Here is a 23,299-nt window from a genome sequence, read left to right as displayed (position 1 = left end):
GCATTTCGCCTTGTACCTAATTTTAAATAAAAATTGTGTACACAACCATGTGTTGTATTGTTTTGTAACTCACAGTCAGTTTTAACAGACAACATGAAAGTTGTATTCATGGCTTATCAGCTTATGATTAGAGTATTATTATGGAATCTGAATCTTTCAAAACTTTCTGATTCCTCCTATTTGCAGATTAAAACTATGTGAAATACTGTCATTTAAGCTACTACCCTCACAGATACAGTGGCAGGAGTGGTTTCTTATACCCCATGTATTAATGATGCCAACTAAATTAACCATTCATTTTAAGTGACTTCAATTCGCAATCCATGATTCATTGTCAATAACAATAAACAAGTCTGACAGTCAGAGAAAGGGAGAGGGAAGGAGAGTGGAAGAGTAGGTGGAGGGAAGTAGGGGCAACAAGGAAGAAATGGACGGAAAGGGGGGGGGGGGGGGGCGGGGGGGAGAGCAGACGTCCAGAGAGAGGGAGGAGGAAATGGAAGGGGAGAGGGGGGGAGAAGGATTCCCCTACATATTTAGCAATTGCAAAGTATTGCCAGGTTCACTAGTATAAACACAATTAACTGTCACAAGTTTTAAATACCTTTTGTCATTACAAAGTGAACTGTTATGATAAAGTCACAAAACTGGAATAGCTTAACAAACATATATCCAAAAACTACAAGTCATATAGATAATGGATTTCGCTATTATTGGTGACTGCACTCAGAATATCATTCTCAGTGCCAGGAAAAGGGTCCTTTCATATTGTCAAAAGGAATGGTAGTAATAATGGACAAAAATACATTAACAGAATACTAAGAAAGACAGAGAATTTCTGTGATACAATTTTAATTTCTCAAAATTAAAAATGAAGCACTTTATCATCACATTAAATATCTGTGACTCAATTTGCTTTGAAAAGATAAAACAACATTCAAATAAAGGTAAGGAGCATCTTTCTGTTTTGAGAGCTGCTCCCCGTATCATCATCAAGTCCCATACTGTACACAAAATTTTATTATCTGTCTTATTAAAATTTTTAACAAACTTGAAGAGAGTCACTTAGCAATTTTTATGCTTTTTCTATGCTCTTTTGAGACTTCCCAGAAATAGTTTCATAAACAAAACTTCATCACACTATAAATAAAAATAAATTTCTTGAGCCTGGGGACTCCAACAGTAGAAGTATAACATTTTAAAGCTTTATATATATGACAAGGAAGGTTATGGCAGAAATCACACACACACACACACACACACACACACACACACACACACACACACACACACACCAGACTGCCGAGACCAGACCGCACGCGCGCAGAGGCATTGTATGTGTGCCTGTGTGTGACTCAACACTTCAGCAATTTGGTGAGTTGCCTCCTTTACTCCTAAATTATTCACATTTTGAAAGTTTTCATGTTATTTGGAAAACGCCGCCATGAATAATAATAATAATAATAATAATAATAATACTTGAGACAGACAAGTGTCATATTTTTCCTCGCTGATGTAGCTTTCAGCCTGCATAATGTACAACACTATTCAAAATAATTGTGCTTAAATATCACCAAAAACTGCTTTGAGATGTATAGATTGTCTGATATCTTGTAACGTGGACAGCAGGTCTTAAAGTGAGCTGAAAATATCAAAATTTGTATTGGATTGTGGAAGAAAAGGGTTGACAGCTGGATGTCTGATTTCAATTTCGTAATGCGTGGAAAGCTTAAAAATATTTATGACCTTCAGATTTCTAAATTAGTGAAATGAGGAGTCTGTACTGAAAACTGTTGACATCGCTAATTGCCAGAGCACACATGATCGCATTAACAGCCACAAAATGTTGTTTATAAAGGGAGAAAATGATAGAGCTCGTCAAAAGAAAAGCAGATCCCTTTCAGTGAAACAATATAAAATTGAAAAATCTCTGAACAGGTATACAGATAAACGGTAAATGAGAGTGAAGACTGAATGACAGACATATTAAGAAACTGGATGGCAATCATTTAATACACAATATAGTCAAGCTCACATTTTTCACCATATGAAGTATATCTGCTTATAAATGCAATTAGCATGAAGACTTACATTGAGCGGAGAACATCGCCCAGGAGCCTGTTGTCCAGGTCTGATGACGACAATATCATCACGCACAACGAGTGCCCATGGCAAGTTCACCAGTTTTCCATCACGATAAGTCCATTGCAGAGTAATGCAAGGTGAGACTGGTGAGCACAAGTGTGGGTAATTTTCTGGATACCACTGACACGTCTCCGAAGCATCTGGTCAAATTGTTCATTTTAAAAAATGTATTTCTGCACTGAGTTTTATAGCTTCATTATGACTAAAGAAAACATTAAGAGTGACATAAATATTTCTTTTCATAAAACAAATTCATACACTGATTTCAGAACCTCTTATCACTTCAAAACTTTAAATGGCTAATGTACATTGAAGTTGTTCACAACCCAAACAGGCAATTTTGCTATCACACACTGTATTCGTAAATACATATTACTGCTAAAACTAACTGCTATATTCTTCATAAAATAGGCACTAAAACATTCAGTCTTGATGAGAAAAAATTAATCAAAGTTTCTTGACAAAATACCAGAAAAATGTGGATGACAGCACTGAGAGGCACACACCATATGCATGTACACACGAGAGAGAGATAAGAAAGATAAGAAAGCATCAAATACTTTCATCGTAATAGTGTTTTAAACATTCACCAAACCACTTCACAGTTTTGACTTGCTGTGGCATGTGCTGAACAAGTATTTGGAATTAGAGGACATCAGTGTCCTACCACATAATCTAACCTACTGTAACTTGCACAATTCCTTGAGCACAGTGGTCATCATGCAATCCCCACCCTCCAACCCCTCTCTCTCTGCCCCACACGCGTGCACACACACACACACACACACACACACCTTCCCTGAAGGCTTATTGTAGTTCACACTGAATATTTTCATATACAGGCAGCAACAATGTTCATCAGATCAGATAACATACTTCCAGTGTTCTACAGTCAGCTCTTGATGTGAACATCGTGTGTTCGAATGAGAAACAGTGTCTCAGAAGCAAGCAGTATTCCCAAACACTCTGTCTTTCCTTCTGACTTTTCTGAACTGTACCCCTATCTCTAAATCTCTCCTGACCTTTTCCTTCACCCCTCTACCTTCCTCTTCAACTCTTCTGCCAGGAGGAGGAGCCACTGGCTCCAAAAGCTTGTAAAAGTTGAACCCTTTTGTGTGTGTGGGTTCCCCTGAAGCCACTTGGTGAATAGATTTTTTTATCTATCCATTTATGTTATATTGTCAATAATTGAAAAGTATGATTAGTTATGCTTGAAATAACATTATGCTGCTGTACACAATACTTCCAAAATATTGTAACATTAATGACAAAAAACCTTTTAACTGATGAAGAATTTCAAGAATTCTTGTAGTCATTTCAGAGTGCCGCAATTTGTTCTCTCTCAAAACCAAATATACATTGATCACCAATAGTAGCAGAAGCAGTATTCCTTGTGTGAGTAGACAGCATAACCTAAAAAAAAATATTAAGATGAGAATCTCCTGGAGATATAAAATAAATATAAATATAAAAAGTGATGCTGTGTAATTATTGTGTAGTACCTGTCACTTTTATCTACAAGATATGCAAAAAACAGCGCAAAACTGCAAGCAAGAATGGCAACTGCAGAAGTCCAACAAAAGGTGGTGTATCGGCTTTCATGGTGTAGTGCATCTCTCAACCATTGCTTATGCCATATGTTACTGAACCTGTAAAAAATAAACAAACAAAAAAATTATTGCAACTGAACTCTGATTAAGACTCATGAAAAGGACTAATGACACACAGTGATTAAATACCTTTTCTTATGGCACAACTGATGTTCCTTGAGAACAGATTCTATATCTTGGTGCAATCGAGTAAGTGCCTCTGCTGTGGACAGGCCTTCTTTACTGTAAACTGGTTCATGATCCATGTCAGTGAGATCTAAAATTAAAAAAGGAGGAGACACATAAAAAGGTTGAAAATTAATAACAAAATGTAAAAGCTCCTAATTTTTCTCTTACGATACGAAATTTGCATCAACTATGTGTTTTGATTTTAATGAGCACCACTATGTAAATTTTAAATACAAAAAAATTCAAGCACGAATTCAATTATGGTATCTCAGCCACAATTCTGCAACAGATTTCTCAAAGGAAACCATAATTAAAGCCATCTCTGCTATTTTAACAATCATTGAAACATATGACATCTGGCAGAATCAATTTCTAACAATAAAGACATATCCATGGGGTGTTCAAGTAAAAAATGGGTTTAGGCACTGAAGATTTAACATTAGCTTGTGTCTGTAACCAATTTTATTACTGTTCCCAATATTGTGAAAAGGATAGATTGCTACTCACCACATGGAGGAGGCGTTGAGCCACAGCCAGTACTATGAAAAGACTGCTAAACATTTAAGCTTTCGGCCAAAAGGTCTTCTTTGGAAATAAGAAACACACACAAGCACAGCTCATACACACATGACCGCGGTCTCATTCATGACCTGAGTTGGGCTACAGCAGCCAGAGCCGAGTTGTGCTTGTTTGAATCTGTGTGTGTGCAACTCAACAGCTCCTCCCTATGTGGTGAGCAGCAGTCAATCCTTCTCATAATACTGTCGTTATTCCATCCTGGACTTTTGATTGTTTAATTCTTACTGTTAAACGTCATATGCTCAGCAATGCTCTTTGTTAACAATGTGACAAACACAAAGAAGAGCCAATATCTGGAGGGGTGAAAAAAAACGCTGCTAGACATCTGACATATCAATGGACCTACTTTTTTTTAGTCACAACACAGCACTGACTCTTGAAAACTCAGTGAATCTTAAGACACTGCAAAAAAAATTAAACACTCCGGATTGCACACAAAAACTATTTACACATACTATGATTAATTCTGACTTTAATACACCGATTCAGTCAGTTATTTTGACAACAACATTGACAAATCCAATAAGTAACATGCTGACCCCATGAGGATACAGGATAAGACCAGGAAAAAGAAGAAACTGGTTATTTTGGGCTGCTACTGCATGTCTTGCTCTTTCCAAAAGTGAAAGTAACCATTCATACACGGCCATCTTTTAGAGCCTTTGAAAGCATTTTTGTGTGTGCCTACAAAGAATTACTGTATAATCCTCTCAAGATTTATTGTGGAGCTTTTCAATATGATTTCCCACATCTTCCTTGAAAATGCCCACTCACTAACTATATTATATGTAACTTGATCAATATGTTATTATTCCTGATTTATTTTCTAGGTACCACAACCTGCTCTTAAACATACCCTCTTGGTTTTCAGTACTCTTTGTAAGTACAGTTTATTTACTCATCTATAATTTTTTGTTGTATGTCCTTGTTGGAATAGCTATTATTTTGTAGAATTTTATCCAAAATTTTGTTTCTCAAAATTCTATTTATAGTGCTACATCTATCATTTTCACACATATGTTGAGTAATTGTGAAGTAACTTCCATTATTATAATGAGAGTAGATTAGCACTAGTCATAATTTGTGGTTAGCATATTTCACAGAAGCAGACTTCAGCAGCTGCTTTCGCATATTAATGTATAACTTGGCTTGATCCACATTCATGAAACTTCTCTTTCAAGACAGCAATCACACAATACACTGTGGTGTGTGTGTGTGTGTGTGTGTGTGTGTGTGTGTGTCTGACTCAGTGAATCAATGTCCATAACTGTGCAGAAGCCTAGGAGAGCAAAATGTGACATTTGATCTATACTCATTGATAATGTAATATCCTGGAATATACTGAATGTTTTCCTCCAAAATGCACAACTTTTATTTCCTTTAAGGGATTCTGAAATTAGTTCTTACATATGACTTGAGCAATGCAGTGTGTATCCAATGTGTTAAATTTATTTACAGACATTTGTTGTGCAGCAATTGATGCAACAAATTAACCCTTGCTTACAATTAATTGTTAAAAATAGCATATATACTTCAAACTTTCTACTATTAAAAAAGGCTAGAACTAGCTTTATGGTAAGTAGCCATTATTTTCTGTCCACAGCTGTCCACCATGGATAAGTAAAAAGAATGGAAGTGTGTGTCAAATGGGGTGGGAAAACAAGGACAGTATTACAAGGTATTTAGATTTTTAAAAAATTCAAAAGTTATACTAGTCAAGACCATATCGATGACAGAATCTTAGAAATCTGAGGCTAGTTACCTCACGCAAAATTGTCACTGTAGGTACTAGGAAAGAATGCGTGATGTTGCCTGTCTGTAAAGTTAATATGTACACAGTTATCACAAGCATTAAAAATAAAAAACTTTGTTCAATTTCTAACATTCTGAAAGCTGGGAAACTAGTGTCACACTATTTTTAATTTCATCCAAATCCAAGCTTCAGAAAAATTACTTCAGACTGTAAAGGTTTCAACTGCTTTATTTCTTCATTTGTTGTCCTCGGTGTCAACGTACTGCATTGCTACACTGGCTGAATAATGGGTTTTGTAATTTGGACACTGACAACGGTAAATAATGTAGCCAACATATGCACAGTTGCGTTACACAGTCTTTTACTTTCACTGTTTACACAACCTCCCAATAATACACAGTCATAGGGCCAGTGCACTATTGTTTAATCTTTCCATAAGCCTCATTAATAGATTGCAGGCAAACCTCCACGTAATGCTACAATAGTTTCCTGTTGAACATCTATGAGCAGTAAAACCTAACCGCAAAGTTCACAGTTCTTGAAGAATAATCAGGTACGTATGGAGCAGACACTGTCACTGGTTTTACACATGGTCTAATTGTTTAACATTTATTGCACAGTTAATTTGAAGCATTGTTGTTGTGGTTCTAACCAGCACAGGTTACTCGTCTGAAACTCAGCTGTGGACTGCCTGTCCCGTGACCAAAAATTGGACCCTTATATATCTTCACAATAATAGGGGCTGAAACTATGCACACTGTACGAAGTTTAATTTACAAAAATTTCAATTAAAACTTAAATCATTAAATTAACTGAATACATCAAAAAGTTCTGTCTTTTTAACAGTTTCTTCTATTACAATCACTAAGCTAAAATATTTGTTTAAATAATGAAATTAACATATATTGTCATGCAAACAATACTTTTGACAAAAGTGTTAATTTCTTTGGAATTAATTATGAGCTGGCTCTGCTAACATGTTTTCAAATAGAGTCAAATAGATATTTTAAGATTACTAGCATTTCATCTTCCAAATGCTTATAATTAGTACAGAATTTATATTTGTTTATATGTCAACAATAGAATTTAAGTTATGAAACAATCACTGATTTCACCCTATAACAAAAGATACCAACTAGAAACAGTCAAAATAAATTAGAAAATCAATTACAAACATAAAACTAAGTACAAAATTAGATCTGATGTTATATTCTTTAAGACTAAGGGCCAGCCTTTCTATTTTATGAAAATGCAGGTTATACTCATGTATGTTAATAGTATTTAGTCAAAAATGAATTTTAAGGAGGCAGATGGCAAAACAAGAGGAGAATTAGAAATATCCCAGCTTGCTTCGCCGCAAGACACTTATTTATGCGTCTTGCAATGCAGTTGTGTTTTACTCAACCACTTTATGCACATGCATATAAGGTATTTTTATTATTACCAATAGGGCTATTTTTATAGTCTTTCCAAAAGATAATGAGTTATAACTTCACCCTGTGAGTCTGTTCTTCATATCGTAAAGTGGAATTTCAAATGTGTTAAATTTGTCTCTTTTGCACTTATTTGTTATCCACTATTAATCCAGCTGATTAAGGATCTACTTAATTAACTTTCAAAATAGATCCCAGGAATGTTTTGTAAGAAATTACTTTCACATATAAAAATCAGTTTCTATTTAGGAAAGAACAAGGCCAGTTTGTGACTTAAATTCATTTTTAAAATTGTTTGTTCATGGGCACAGTCTGCTGTCACCAAGTATAGTCCGTCCAGCTCAGACACTTAATACCACGCCATCCAATCGCATGTGCTCTTCAGCGTCCATCCAGACTTTGACTCCGGGCAATGCCATCAACATGCCACTGGGACGACTCGACTATCCACAGTAGATAAGACATGGCGGCATTCTACCATTTCAGCTGGCCTCACATACCTGAGACATCAGCACGGTATCCCAAGAAGCATGTACATGCCGCTTGCCATACCTCAGCGCCTGCAGCTATGAGCAAGAATATTATGTGGGAACTCCGGGCAACACCTAGAATAGAAAATTGGGTGCAGCATAAAGGAGGCAAACCAAATCTAAAAGTGCTTAAAACAGAGTAAAAAAAAGATGAAGGAGTAGCCTGATCAAGGAGATGAGAGTCAGGGAACCCCCAGACTTGTCATACAGCAGGAGATGTCCCATCCTACCCCCTAACCCTTCTTCAGAGATAGATTAAAACTTTATACCTGAGAATAAAAACTACCTTCCCATAGAAAACTGAGAATCAATTCAATCACCTGTGAATAGTCTGCCTGTATTACAGGCAATGTGTCAGAAAGTCCATACTTAGCATTCCATTAAGATACAAGCAATTGTATGTACGTCTCTATAACAACAATGTGGGGATGGCTCAATACACAAAATAAAACTATGGATTAACTTGGTATGACCGATGCAGAGACAACAAAGCACTGTGGATTCCTTCTATGAAAAGTGGAAGTTCCCTGGGATACCCATATGACTTGTAACTCAGGGAAAGACAACTGGGCAGGCAGCACAATGAAGGTCACCGAGAAGGTCACCAATACAGGAGAGCAAACTGTGACAAGAATAGTTATTGGTCGATAGACCAGAGACTGCTCACTGACACAGTACATATTAAACGCTGTCAAGAGAAGCCCATTTAATAAAATAGAGGGCTCTGCTAATGGCTGTCAGCTCTACAATAAACACACAACATTTTTTCAGCAGCAAATGATGTTTGATACTGGCAGAAGATGTAAAATCATATCCTGTTTGATCTACAGTTTTAGAGCCATCAGTGTAAAAGAAGATAGCACCCTGGATCAGTCCCAATCTGTGGCCTGGGCAGCACATACTGGAGACTGTACAAGAAAACACAGGGAGCACAGTCTAGGGAGGGGAGATGGAGGTCTTGGCACAGAGAAGCAACGTGCATTCCCACTAGTAATCCCACCTGAGGATATGTACCACAAGGATGACATCTCTCATATGCAAAGAGAACGGGATAAGTGGGATGATCAAAGAATTGTTGAATGGCAATTGCACAGGAGACCATAAGATGGTACCATCAAATCTGAAGAGGGAAGATCCCTGCTTCAGCACGTAGACTGTCTACAGGACTAGTCCGAAAGGCACAGTTGCTACATGATGGTGGACTGGATCTAACAGTTTCAAAGCTGAAGCAGCTGCCAAACCATAAACCTGGCAACCACAATCCAGTACAGATGGAAGTAGGGTCCAGTAGATAGAGGTAAGAATAGCGTGATCCGCATCTCTAGATACATGGGTAAGGAAGCAGCCAGTCTTCAGGTGATGAATACAGGGCAGCCAAGTCAGACTTTTATCAAAAAGGAGGCCGAACAAACAGGACTGTGCTACAACATCCAGATGTTGGGTATCTAAGTAGAGTTCTGGGTCAGGGTGGACTGTGGTACAATGGCAGAAATGCATTACCTGCATTTCTGTAGGAGAGATTTGAAACTGTTGGAAAGGGAGCATGCAGAGGACCATCCAGAGGACCACTGGATGGCCCCTTGGAGGTGGTTTTCAGCAGAGGCTACAGTGTGGGAGCTTCGCCATACAGAAAAATCAGAGGTGACCAGCAACCCAACAGATGTCACTAGTCATTGATGGCTATGAGGAAGAGAGTGACTTTCAACACTGAGCCCTGTGGTACAGCGTTCTATTGGACCTGTGTGGAGCTGAGTGAAGTGTCAACTCCAACCCAGTCACCTGTGGGATAAAAACTGCTGAATAAAAAATGGAAGGTGGCCTCAAAAGCCCCAGTCATGGAGAGTAAGTAAAACAAGGTTACACTGGCTTATGCCGGTCAAAAAAGGCTGCAACAAGATGATAACAATTACAAAAAGCCCGTCAGATTGCTGCTTCCAACCACACCAGATGGTCGATTGTGGGTCATACCTCCCGGAAACCACACCGATAAGTGGACAAGAGGCCTCGAGATTTGAGAAACCACTATAATCTGAAAGCAACCATCCTTTCAGGCAGCTTACAGAGTATGTTGCTCAGGCTAATCTGCCAGTAACTGTTGGGAGACACTGGGTTCTGCAGCCAGATAGGAAGAGAACACTGATGCAGTTACAAAGTGGATCACAAGGTGTTCTGTAAGAACCAATGAATCAGTACAAAGGACCCCTTTCAACCAAGACTAAGAACAGCTGTTGATCGCTGGTGGCCCATAAGATCACGAGGCTTGACTCACACCTGAGATAAGAGGCATACGTCTTCAGGGAGGAGACATAGCTTTCCGAGAATTCGTTCCTACTGTGTTTTAATAGATAGTGAGCCTTAGAACAAAGCCCCTTAAAAGTGATAAGCTGAAACATCCTGGCATACTAAAATGGTGTGCCGGACCGAGACTCTGACTCAGGATCTTTGCATTTCACGGGCAAGTGCTCTTCCAAATGTCGGTTGGCCCTGTGAAGTACTCAACATGGTAGATGGTCTGTTTGGAGGCAGCAAGGAAATGACAGGCTCATCAGAAAGTGTCAATGTCACAAATGTCATCATGTAGTGAGCAATGTAGCAAAACCACAAGACTATGGGAAAGAGATCGTCAGATCAATAGCTAAAATGGGAAGGTTACCATGGATGGCACTACAGTGCATTGGAGAACCACCACTGAGGAGGCACATATCATGGTCTCTGAGTAGCTGATCAATCAGGACAAACTGGTGCTCTCCCACAAGGGACTGTGTGTTGAAGTCATAAGCAGGAGAAAATGGGGTGGGGAGTTATTGGATTAAAGTGGTCAATTCAACATAAGGAAGTGGCCTGCTTGGAGGAATATAAATACTGCAAATGTTGTTTGCTGAGGTTGTTTGCGCATGCACCACTATTGCCTCCAATGAAGTATGAGGGGGAGCCCAATCGCTGATGACATCTGTACGAACCAATGTTTTAACCCCTCCAAATGCCCTTTCAGAACCAGAACCATTCCAACAGAATGCATGATAGCCTTGGAGCATTGGAAAATGGTCATCAGTGAAATCTGTTTCTTAGAGAGCAATGCAAACGATAGTAGAAGAGGAGGAAATATGGTGCTGTAGTTCTGGCAGATGACAGAAATACCCATTACAATTCCACTGGACGATTACACATGGCCAAGTCAGGCATGGAGGGACAAGGACCACCAATCACACCTCAGGATCACTGCCTCTCACCAGTGGGGATATAACCACACACACACAAACATTAGCTCAGAATCCAACTGCATGGGGGGATCAGAGGAGCCATGTCCTGATTCTTCTTCTTCTTCTTCTTCTTCTTCTTCTTCTTCTTTTCCTCCATAAATGTGGGTGGGCTAGGTTAATTCAAGGGGCTATAGACAGTGAGTACAGAACAGAGGAAGAGCTGACAGGCCATGTCTCCTGCAGCCACTGTTTGGCATTGGGCCTCCAGTCTGGAGGTTGCCGAGAGAGGGATTCCGAGAGGGGAAACCCTGTCACTGGTTGGTTGGTTTAAAAGAGAGGGAGGGGGGTGGGGGGTGGAAGGGACCAAACTGCAAGGTCATCAGTCCCTTGTTCCCAGTAAAATAATTACACACAGGAAAGAAGAAAAGAAAGGAGACGTGGAGCACAATAACAGGAGAAAGGAAGAACAACAGAAGGACAACCAACACTACTATGGACAAAACAGGAAAGAAAACCAAAGAGAGAAGCAAAAACAGGTAGAAGGGGTAAAAACAAGAGAGCAGATGACCGTGGCTGGCTGACAATGAGAACAAAAAGGAAAAGCCAGCCACTCTGTGACACATTAAAACATCCACCTTAAAAGTATTAGAGTGCAGATCACAAAGGGACAAAGGACATACACTAAAACATATAGAATGATAAAATCCATTGTCACGAATAAAATGTAAAACTAAATTAGCTGATGAGGTGTTGTCAGCTAAAATTAATGCCAACGAATTCAGTAACTGAAGAGTCCATCGCAGGGCAGTCAAAGAAGGACAGCTCACCAAGATATGGGCCACTGTCAGCCGCGTGCCGCACCAACACCGAGGTGGGTCATCACAGCACAGGAGGTAGCCATGTGTCACACAAGTGTGGCCAATGCAGAGCTGGCAGAGAACTACAGAGTCCCTGCAAGAGGTCCGCATGGAGGACTGCCACACATTCGTAGTCTCCTTAATGGCACACAGTTTGTTGTGCATGCTGAGGTTATTCCATTCCGTCTCCCAAAGCCACAAAACCTTGCGGCATAGTACTGAACGGAAGTCAGTTGCAGAGAAGTCGATCTCCATAAGCAGTTTCTGCATAGCCTGTTTGGCCAGCCTGTCAGAAAGTTCGTTGCCTGGGATTCTGACATGACCGGGGATCCAGACAAACCCCACTGAATGACTGGACCGTTCCAGGGCATAGATAGACTCCTGGATGGTCGCTACCAAAGGATGACTAGGGTAGCACTGGTCGATAGCGTGTATGCTGCTCAAGGAGTCAGTACACAGAAGAAATGTCTCCCCAGGGCCTGAACGGATGTGCTCAAGAGCACGAGATATAGCCACCAGCTCAACCATGAAAACACTGCAGCCATCAGGCAAGGAATGATGTTCAATATGTCCTCCATGGACATATGTGAAGCCAACGTGAGCATCAGCCATAGACCCATCAATGAAAACCACTTTGTGGCCTCGGTATATGTCAAGAATCGAGAGGAAATGGCAGCGGAGAGTCGCGGGGTAAACTGAGTCCTTAGGGCCATGTGAAAGGTCCAGGTGAAGCCGCAGCCTAGGTGGACACCATGGAGGTGTACGTGAATTCAAGTATAGGTGGTAAAGGCAAGGACTCCAGTTTGAAAAGAATGGATCGGACACGAACTGCAATTGGAAGATCTGACCTGGGCCGCTGATGAGGGAGATGAACCACTGTGGGTGGATAACGGAGACAGTGATTCAGACATGCTGGAGAACTATGAATGTGTGCAACGTAACTGGCCAGCAGTTGCGCACACCTAATTTTCAATGGAGGGACTCCGGCTTCCACAAGGACGCTGGTCACCGGACTCATCCTAAAAGCTCCAGTCGCTAGGCGACCACCACAGTGATACACTGGGTCAAGTAAACGCAATGCTGAGGATGCTGCCGAATCAAAAACCACACCCGATAGTAAAGGCAGGATTTAACAAGGGCTCTGTGGAGCTGCAGCAGCATAGAGCGATCTGCACCCTAGTTGGTGTTGCTCAGGCAGTGGAGGGCATTGAGGTACTGCCAGCACTTCTGCTTAAGTTGATAGAGGTGAGGAAGCCAAGTCAATCGGGCGTCAAAAACCAGTCATAAGAATCGATATGTCTCCACTACACTGAGTGGATCATCATTAAGGTAAAATTGTGGTTCTGGATGAACGGTACGACACTGACAGAAGTGCATAACACATGACTTTGTGGCTGTAAACTGGGAACCTTGGGCTAGAGCTCATGACTGCGCTTTGTGGATGGCTTCCTGTAGGTGCCACTCAGCAACACCAGTACTGGTGGAGCAGTACAATATGCAGAAGTCATCTTCGTACAGAGAAGGTGAGACAGACAGCCCTACAGCTGCTGCAAGACCATCAATGGTCATTAAAAATAGACACACTCAATACAGAGCACTATGGGACCCCATTCTCCTGGATATGGGGGGGGGAGGGGTGGGGGGGGGGGGAGGAACTTTGGGAAGCACCAACTTGGACACGAAAAGTACGAAGCGACAAGAAATTTTGGATAAAAATCAGATGCAGGCCTCGGAGACCCCACTCATATAATGTGGCAAGGATATGATGTTGCCAGGTGGTGTCATACACTTTTCGTAAATCAAAACAGATGGCAACCAGGTGTTGGCATCTGGAAATGGCTGTTCGGATGGCAGCCTCGAAGGACACAAGATTATCAGTGGTAGAGTGACCCTGGCAGAAGCCAGTAGGCCACTTGTCTCCAGGACCCAACCCAACTGCTGACACAACATACATTCCAGCAGCTTACAAAGAATGTTGGTGAGGCTGATGGGCCAATAGCTATCCACATCAAATGGGTTTTTACCAGGTTTGAGCACCAGAATGATGGTGCTCTCCCGCCACTGCGATGGAAAGACCCCGTCCCACCAGATCCTTTTGAAGATGACAATGAGATGTCGCTTGTAATCAGATGAGAGATGTTTAATCATCTGACTGTGAAACCGATCTGGCCCAGGAGCAGTGTCGGGGCAATGTGCAAGGGCACTGAGGAGCTCCCACTCTGTAAATGGGGCATCATAGTATTCACTGTGGTGTGTAGTGAATGTAAGGACTTTCCCTTCCAGCTGCTGCTTGAGAGTTCGAAAGGCTAGGGGGATAATTCTGTAATGCAGACACTAGAGCACAGTGCTCATCAAAGTGCTCAGCAATCGCATTTGCATCAGTAGGTAAAACGCCACTTATGTTAACACCAGGAACACCTGTTGTGGTCTGGCACCCAAAAAAATGTTTGATCTTTCCCCAGACTTGGGAAGGGGACATATGGCACGCAATGGTTGAGACATATCTCTCCCAACACTCCTGCTTGCGTCATTTGATATGTTGGCGAACTCGGGCACAGACCCGTTGAAAGGTTATGAGGTGCTCCACAGAAGGGTGCTGCTTATGCCGCTGTAGAGCTCATTGACACTCCTTAATTGCTTCAGAGACTTCCGGCAACCACCATGGGAGTGCCTTTCGCCGGGGGCACCCTAAAGAGCGAGGGATCGCGTTTTCTGCCACAGAAACGATTGTTGTAGTCCCCTGCTCAACCATCACATCAATGTTATTGTGAGGGAGAGATTCAATGGTGACAGCAGAGGTTAAAGTTTCCCAGTTCACCTTGTTTAAAGCCCATCTGGACAGGCATCCCTGGGCCTGACACCAGGGCAGTGACAGGAAAATGGGGAAGTGGTCACTACCACACAGGTCGTCATGTGCTCTCCAGTGTTTAGATGGTAGAAGTCCTGGGCTGCAAATTGATAAATCAGTGGCCAAGCAATTACCATGAGCCACACCGAAATGTGTGGCGGCCCCAGTATTTAAGAGGCAGAAGTTGAACTGAGACAGCAGAGTTTCGACATCTTTGCCTCGGCCAGTAAGAATGGTGCCACCCCACAAGGGGTTACGGGTGTTAAAATCTCCCAAAAGTAGAAAAGGTTTAGGGAGCTGATCAATCAGTGCAGTTAATACATTCAGGGATACTGCACCATCTGGAGCAAGATATACATTGCAGACAGTTATTTCCTGCATTGTCCTTAATCTGACAGCCACTTGAAGGGGCACATTTTCACTACAGACTGAGTTCAGGACCTAAACGCAAACTCCACCTGACACTCGATTATATCGCTACGGTTCCTGTAGTATCTCTTATAGCTGCGGTGGGCAGGGGTCCGCATTGCCGAGAACCAGGTTTCCTGGAGGGCAATGCAGAAAGCAGGTGTAAGGCTTAACAGTTGCCGTAGCTCAGTCAGGCGGTGGAAAAAACCGTCGCAATTCTACTGGAAGATGACATCATCGTGAGACTGGGAATGCATGAAACATTCAATGAAGCAGTTTACGCCACAGGATCACCTGCTGCCACTGACTTTTTACCTGAGCAGTCTATATTATCCATTGTGTCTGAGGGTCCAGTGAGATCTAGGTCCTCAGTGAACGCCAGAATCTCCACCTTATCCACAGACACAGAGCTTGTAGGTAGCAGTGGTGTGGGTGCCACAGCAGTTCCTTTGGTCTTGGGGACCTTCTTTTTGGATTTCTCTTCGTAGAAGAGCTTCTGTGAAGTTTGGAAAGTAGGAGGCGAGGTAGTGGCAGAATTGAAGCTGTGAGGACGAGTCGTGAGTTGTGCTTGGGTAGCTCAGATGGTAGAGCACTTGCCGGTGAAAGGCAAAGGTCCCGAGTTCGAGTCTCAGTCCTGCACACAATTTTAATCTGCCAGAAAGTTTTTTAACCTGATTATCCCTCGCACCCTGATGGACGTGCCGTACGAAATGAACACCTCGCACAGCTCGTCGTCAGACTGCAAAAGGAGGTCCCTGTGTAATATAATACACTGAACCATATTTAAGCTCTTATGGGGCGTGTTGGTAACAGAAACATCCCCCAACTTGTCACAAGTGAGCAAAGTCCGTGACTGGGTAGAGGATGCCGTTTTTATCGAAACTGACCCAGAGCACATTTTGGACAAGCCCTCCACCTTCCCAAACTTGTCCTCCAAATGCTCCACAAAAAACTGAGGCTTCTTGGACATGAAAGGTTCCCCATCAACTCTCGTACATACAAGGTACCAGAGCGATAAGCTTCACTGCCATCCTTGGCCTGGCATTCCTCCTGTGGTGTGGCCAGGGAGGGGAATGATTTGGGGTCATATTTCTTAGCATTGAAGTTAGACTTTGCCCGCTTAGGGAATGCGGACAGCAGACCACCGGCAAGAGATGACGTACCATGCTTCATGGTGTGTCATCCGCCTTGACGTCGCCCACTCCGACCAGAGGCCCTCACCATGGGCACCAGAGGCCCTCCCCATTGGAACCACCCAGTCTCAGCTAGGGCCACCTGGCAGGATGGCCATTGCCAGGAGTCCCGATGCCCCAGGGAGATGGGCATTTACTCCACAGCATACGTGGGGAGTTAACGGCACAGGCATCAGCAGAGCGATCCCTGTGTTGTCAGGGGGATACAACCAACAGGGTACATGGTGGCACCACTACAAGGTATTGGCTACTGTGCTGTGTATGAGGTGCAAAAAATTCCATGATCCTCGTCGGTGCAGAAAATGACACTGCATAGTGGATGGAAGAAAATGCACCCAGGAAGGTGTCCTCGCTCAAGAGATGAGGATAAGCGGGACTGCAATGCCACGATGAGAAAGTGGGCTAAAGATCTCAATGCACGATGGACATAATGCACCATGTAAGGTGCCCTTCCCCAATTGGCTCTCTCTTCAGGAAAATTTTGAAAACTGGTCAAACCCTACAGGGGACCATCACATAAAGACCAAAAGCTGTGATACTCCTTTTAGTCGCCTCTTACGACAGGCAGGAATACCTCGATCCTATTCAAGCCCCCAGGCCCACAGGGGAGCCTGTTACTGGTTGATGGTGAAGAAGGAGAACGCTTCTCCAGGAGGGTGTGTGAAATGGTTCCTGAAGACGATACTGCGAGAAACATGGCAGAGGAGTGTAGTGAGAGATCTGGTTTGGGGAAGGTTGAGGTAGCAAGGGTAACGATCATAATATTACTGTAACTGATTATCATATCCACAAGATGTGTGTGTTCATATTTCTTCCTTGCCTCAGTATACAACAGGTGGTCAACAGATTTGTATTCCTGGATCTTCTGTTCTTTCTTGGAAACTGGGCAAACTGGTGAAAGTGGGGGCTGTCATTCCATGCAGTTGACATACAAAGGTGGATGTTCATGTGGGCTATATTTGTGGAGTGTTCATCCACAGCTGCCACATTTTGGGTCCACCATACAGTGGGATGACAAGTGCAAACATCTGGAGGACCTCACAGATGGTGGGACATACGGGTTCACAATACACCTGTAAATCATGACCTCAACTATGTGTCTGATAAAATGCACTTCTCACTGCTGGAGTTTAGTCTGGAGCTTCTCATCTGTTTGGAGTGTAAGATCTCTGTGGAAGATGAATCCTTGCACTATGTTCAAGATTTTGTGTGGCGCAATGGTAACAGGTATCTCACCCAGATGATCATATGACTGAAAAGCTCTAGACTGGGCATCAGAGGAAGTTTTAATTAATGACGAACCATTGCATATTTTTCCCAGAGGCTCAATGTTGCCAAATTTATCTTCGATGTTTTTGACAAAAAATAATGGTTTCATTGCAGTAAAAGTATTCCTATCAGTACTGGGTGAAGCGTTTTGCTCCCAGACGTCTAGCTTGTTCCTCTTCCCATAGTATAGCCAGGCAAGGAAATACTGTGTGTTTGTATCTCTCTGCATTGTAATAATCTTTTCCACTTGAAGAGATGGCTGGGGCCTTGCGGCCACCAGCACATGAAAGTGAGTCATTTCATGGTGTTCCAGGAGTGGCTAGGGATGGAATGCGCATCCAGACAGAGCCTAGCTTGCCTTTGTAAGCCGTATGCAACTGAGGTGCAGCAAGGTCCCCCAGAGGTTGCTCGCTAATGACTGCTCCACCTCAACAGCCTCTACAGCCATGCATCTCATTGGCACACATAACATCTTGAGATTCAGAGAGTTCTTTTTGAGATCCAAGCCAAGATCCCCATTTCCTGTGACACAAAACATTCCACTGTTGCACCACACATTCATTGTTGAAGCAAGCCCACAGCTTATGGTGACAAGGGACTGGTGGCCCCCTCCAGTCCCCAGCTCAGGAAACCCAAGTGTCCAAAACCAGAGACCAAATCTAAGCAGGTTCGGCATCAAGAAAACTGTCCAATGGAAAGGCAAGGATAAAAGGAATAGTAGAAGGATGGACATGTAGCATTGAAAAGTAAGTAGCACTGCAAGGGTTGGCACTCTGTGTTCGCCAAGCACATAATCAGAAAAATGATGTGAGCCTCCTGGGGGAAGGAGGTGGGGGATCTAGTGACAATATGGTGCCTAACAAACATAATTCAAGAAAACTGGGAAACAAACATACCTACCAGCCGAATGGACACCTGCAATAATACACCTCTTACATAAAAAGGGAGGTAAAACAGATCCTAACAATTATATACAAACCTCTCTCTTGCCAATGACCTACAAGATCCGGTCACAGGGATTTTTAAGCAGAGCTGAAGGAATAACTGATCCACAGCTAGGGAAGTATGATGCAGGGTTCAGGAAGAGCAGATCATGTGTAGAACAAGTCATAAACTTAAAGCACTTCCTAAAAATAAGGAAAATCAGAGTCGTGAAATATGTGGTAACATTTGTAGATTTTACAAAGTTGTATACTATTTACAGAAATATATTAGTTGACATTTTCAGCCATGACTACATAACAAAACAACATCAAATGTAACATTTATGGGAGAACTGTCAGAAAATTTTGAAATAAAATCAGGAGTAAGACAAAAAGAGGTTAGAGACTGGAGGAAGACCATAAATACTAAAGGAGTACAAGTAGGAAGAAAGCCAAACAAGTATTTGCAAATGACGTGGCAATTATAACAGACTCACTTGAAAGCGCACAAGAACAATTTAAGAAACTACAATGTCAAGCAGCAAAAAGAGGACTGCAAATATCATTTGAAAACACACAGTTCATAGCACATATCAATATTGCCCCTCAAAAGCTTAAAATAAACAACAACACAATACCTAAAGTAGACTGTTTTATGTATTTAAGAGAACAGATCTCAAACAACATAATGAAAAAGACAGCAATAGGAACTAGAATAAATAAAATGGAGCGGGCCTTTCAAATAACAAGAAATAATATATATTATAAATCTTTATACTGGAATACAAAACTGAAGTACTAAAAAACAGTGGTACGACTAGAAATACTCTATGCAGCAGAAACTCTTTAAACTGAATATGAAGAGAGAGCACAAAAGATTAGAAAAGAAACTGAAAGAAGAATCATGAGAAAAATGCTAGGACCCAAAAGCAGCAGTGAATCAGGATACAGATTAAGATACAATACAGAACTATGTCTGAAAGTTTAAAAGATAACAGATGCAATGAGAAAAAGGAGATTTAAGTTCTATGGACACACATGTTGGGTGAACAACGCCAGAATAAATAACTAAACAAATCCTTTGACTTATTAAACAATTAAAATTCTAAAATCATATGGCTGAGAGAAGTAGTAAGAGATATCAAAAATGTAGGAGTCAACTTGGACACAACAGAAACAGAACACATTTTAAAGAAACAACAGAAAAGAGATTTTCAGGACATAAGAAAACCAAGAACTGGAAAAAGTCGACAAGATAAAAAGGAACAACATCTTCAAAGAAGTAAGAAGTGTGGACACAAAAGAAACTGCTGCTGAAAGCAAACGAGCAAAAACATTGTTGATTTATCACACCGTCCAAATGGTTACTTGGAATAAATAAAAAAAGAAAAAAATATGAATAATGTGTCTCACTAAGATACTCTTTCACTGATATGCTGATTTCGATGAAACTTTGCATTTAATAATAGATACTATTTTTTCTGCTTACTTGTTGTTAGCTTACAGTAATTGGTATGCAAAAAACGAACTTCTCTCGTGACTATTTGGCTGTAGCTAACTCAAGATTTATCACTAGTTTGCATTACAGCATTAAGGCCTCTGAGAACATGTTCCTCTCATTATTACGTGTAGTATCCCAAATTAGTTCACGCACGCACGCACACGCGCGTGTGTGTGTGTGTGTGTGTGTGTGTGTGTGTGTGTGTGTAACCATACTGAAATTTTCTCAGGATCTAACTAGTTGTTGTCATTGTGGTCTTCAGTCCAGAGACTGGTTTGATGCTGCTCTCCATGCTACTCTATCCTGTGCAAGCTTCTTCAACTCGAAGTACCTACTGCAACTTACATCCTTCTGAATCTGCTTAGTATATTCATCTCTTGGTCTCTCTCTATAATTTTTACCCTCCACGCTGCCCTCCAGTACTACACTGACGATCGCTTGATGCCTCAGAACATGTCTCACCAACCGATTCCTTCTTCTAGTCAAGTTGTGCCACAAATTTCTCTTCTCTCCAATTCTATTCAGTACTTCATCATTCGTTATGTGATCTACCCATATAATCTTCAGCATTCTTCTGCAACAACATATTTCGAAAGCTTGTATTCAATACATGTCTAAACTATTTATCTTCCATGTTTCACTTCCATACTTGGCTACATTCTATACAAGTACTTTCAGAAACAACTTCCTGACACTTCAATCTTTACTTGATGTTAACAAATTTTTCTTTTTCAGAAACGCTTTCCTTGCGATTGCCAGTCTACATTTTATACCCTCTCTACTTCGACCACCATTAGTCATTTTTCTCCCCAAATAGCAAAACTCATCCACTGCTTTAAGTGTCTCATTTCCTACTCTAATCCTCTCAGCATCAACCAACTTCATTTGACTAGTTTTGCTTTTGTTGATGTTCATCTTATATCCTCCTTTCAAGACACTGTCCATTCCATTCAACTGCCCTTCCAGGTCCTTTACCGTCTAATTACAATGTCGTCGGCAAACCTCAAAGTTTTTATTTCTTCTCCATACATTTTAATTCCTGCTCCAAATTTTTCTTTTATTTCCTTTACTGCTTGCTCAATATACAGGTTAAATAACATCAGAGATAGGCTAAAATCCTGTCTCACTCCCTTCTCAACCACTGCTTCCCTCTCATGCCCCTCGACTCTTATGACTTCCATCTGGTTTCCGTACAAATTGAAAATAGCCTTTTGCTCCCTGTATTTGAGCCACTACTACCTTCAGAATTTGAAAGAAAGTATTCCAGTTAACATTGTCGAAAGTTTTCTCTAAGTCTACAAATGCTAGAAATCTAGGTTTGCCTTTCCTTGATCTATCTTCTAAGATAAGATGTAGGGTCAGTATTGCTTCATGTGTTCCAACATTTCTATGGAATCCAAACTGATCTTTCCCAAGGTTGGCTTCTACCAGTTTTTCCATTAGTCTGTACACAATTTGTGTTAGTATTTTGCAGCTGTGACTTATTAAGCTAATAGTTCGATAATATTCACACCTGTCAAAACCTGATTTCATTGGGATTGATATTAATATATTCTTCTTGAAGTCTGAGGGTATTTCGCCTGTCTCATACATCTTGCTCACCAGATGGTATAGTTTTGTCAGTGCTGGCTCTCCCAAGGCTATCAGTAGTTCTAATGGAATGTTGTCTACTCCTGGGGTCTTGTTTCGACTTAGGTCTTTCAGTGCTCTGTCAATTTTTTCATGCAATATCATATCTCCCATTTCATCTTCATCTACATCCTCTTCCATTTAAATAATATTGTCCTCAAGTACATCACCTTTCTATAGACCCTCTATGTACTCCTTCCACCTTTCTGCTTTCCCATCCTTGCTTAGAACTGGTTTTCCATCTGAGCTCTTGATATTCATACAAGTGGTTCTCTTTTCTCCAAAGGTCTCTTTAATTTTCCTTTAGACAGTATCTATCTTACCCATAGTGATACATGCCTCTACTACTTACATTTGTCCTCTAGCCATCACTGCTTAGCCATTTTGTGCTTCCTGTTAATCTCATTTTTGAGACGTTTATATTCCTTTTTGCCTGCTTCATTTACTGCATTTTTATATTTTCTCCTTTCATCAATTAAATTCAATATTTCTTCTGTTAGCCAATGATTTCTAGTAGCCCTATTCTTTTTACCTACTTGATCCTCTACTGCCTTCACTATTTCATCTCTCAAACTAGTATTCTGACAAATTATGTAATGAGGTGAACAAGGAGCCTGATGAATAGTATAGCTACTTGTAACCTAGCTTCCAGAAAACACCTCCTGCTGGCTTGCTGGCTCCAGCTATGGTCCTAAATAGTACTGTAGTTTCTGTGTGTGATTAGCAATGGCTAACGTTATTGTAACTCATAACACCAATGACATTTACAAGCAGAACATTAGGTCACACACCTTTACAGAGGTCCTAGAACCAATCTTGATAAATTGCATACACTAGAATTTTAAATACTTAAAAAATATAAATTGCATTTTACAAGTAATAAAAATCAGCTGATCAAGTAACTTCTGTGCTTTTATTGTTGTTGTGGTCTTCAGTCCAGAGAGTGGTTTGATCCAGCTCTCCCTGCTACTCCATCCTGTGCAAGTTTCTTCGTTTAGTGTATTCATCTCTTGGTCTCCCTCTACGATTTTTACCCTCCATGCTGGCCTCCAACACTAAATTGATGATCCCTTGATGCCTCAGAATATGCCCTACCAAGCGATCCCTTCTTCTAGTCAAGTTGTGCCACAAATTTCTCTTCTCCCCAATTCTATTCAGTTCCTCCTCATTAGTTATGTGATCTACCCATCTAATCTTCAGCATTCTTCTGTAGCACCACATTCCGAAAGCTTCCATTCTCTTCTTGTCTAAACTAT

The 23,299-nt window shown here is 41.3% G+C and overlaps 1 protein-coding gene across 7 annotated transcripts in view; it reads right to left on the bottom strand.

Moving 5' to 3' along the window:
• The window catches only part of LOC124777828 (transmembrane protein 94), a 495,418-nt gene that overhangs the window by 418,066 nt on the left and 54,053 nt on the right, over nt 1-23,299 (bottom strand). For all 7 annotated transcript variants that reach the window (XM_047253357.1, XM_047253355.1, XM_047253356.1 and 4 more), the window contains 4 exons: nt 3,882-4,008; nt 3,645-3,791; nt 3,419-3,555; nt 2,089-2,282 (listed from right to left, as the gene is read on the bottom strand). In XM_047253357.1, the coding sequence (XP_047109313.1) occupies nt 2,089-2,282; nt 3,419-3,555; nt 3,645-3,791; nt 3,882-3,997 (594 nt within the window). In that variant the 5' untranslated portion in view covers nt 3,998-4,008. The remainder of the gene's footprint in view (nt 1-2,088; nt 2,283-3,418; nt 3,556-3,644; nt 3,792-3,881; nt 4,009-23,299) is intronic.

Source organism: Schistocerca piceifrons, chromosome 2 (genome assembly GCF_021461385.2).
Source record: "Schistocerca piceifrons isolate TAMUIC-IGC-003096 chromosome 2, iqSchPice1.1, whole genome shotgun sequence".
Taxonomy (NCBI): domain Eukaryota; kingdom Metazoa; phylum Arthropoda; class Insecta; order Orthoptera; family Acrididae; genus Schistocerca; species Schistocerca piceifrons.
The sequence above is the reverse complement of the archived record's forward strand: the minus strand, read 5'-3'. Positions and strand labels throughout refer to the sequence as shown.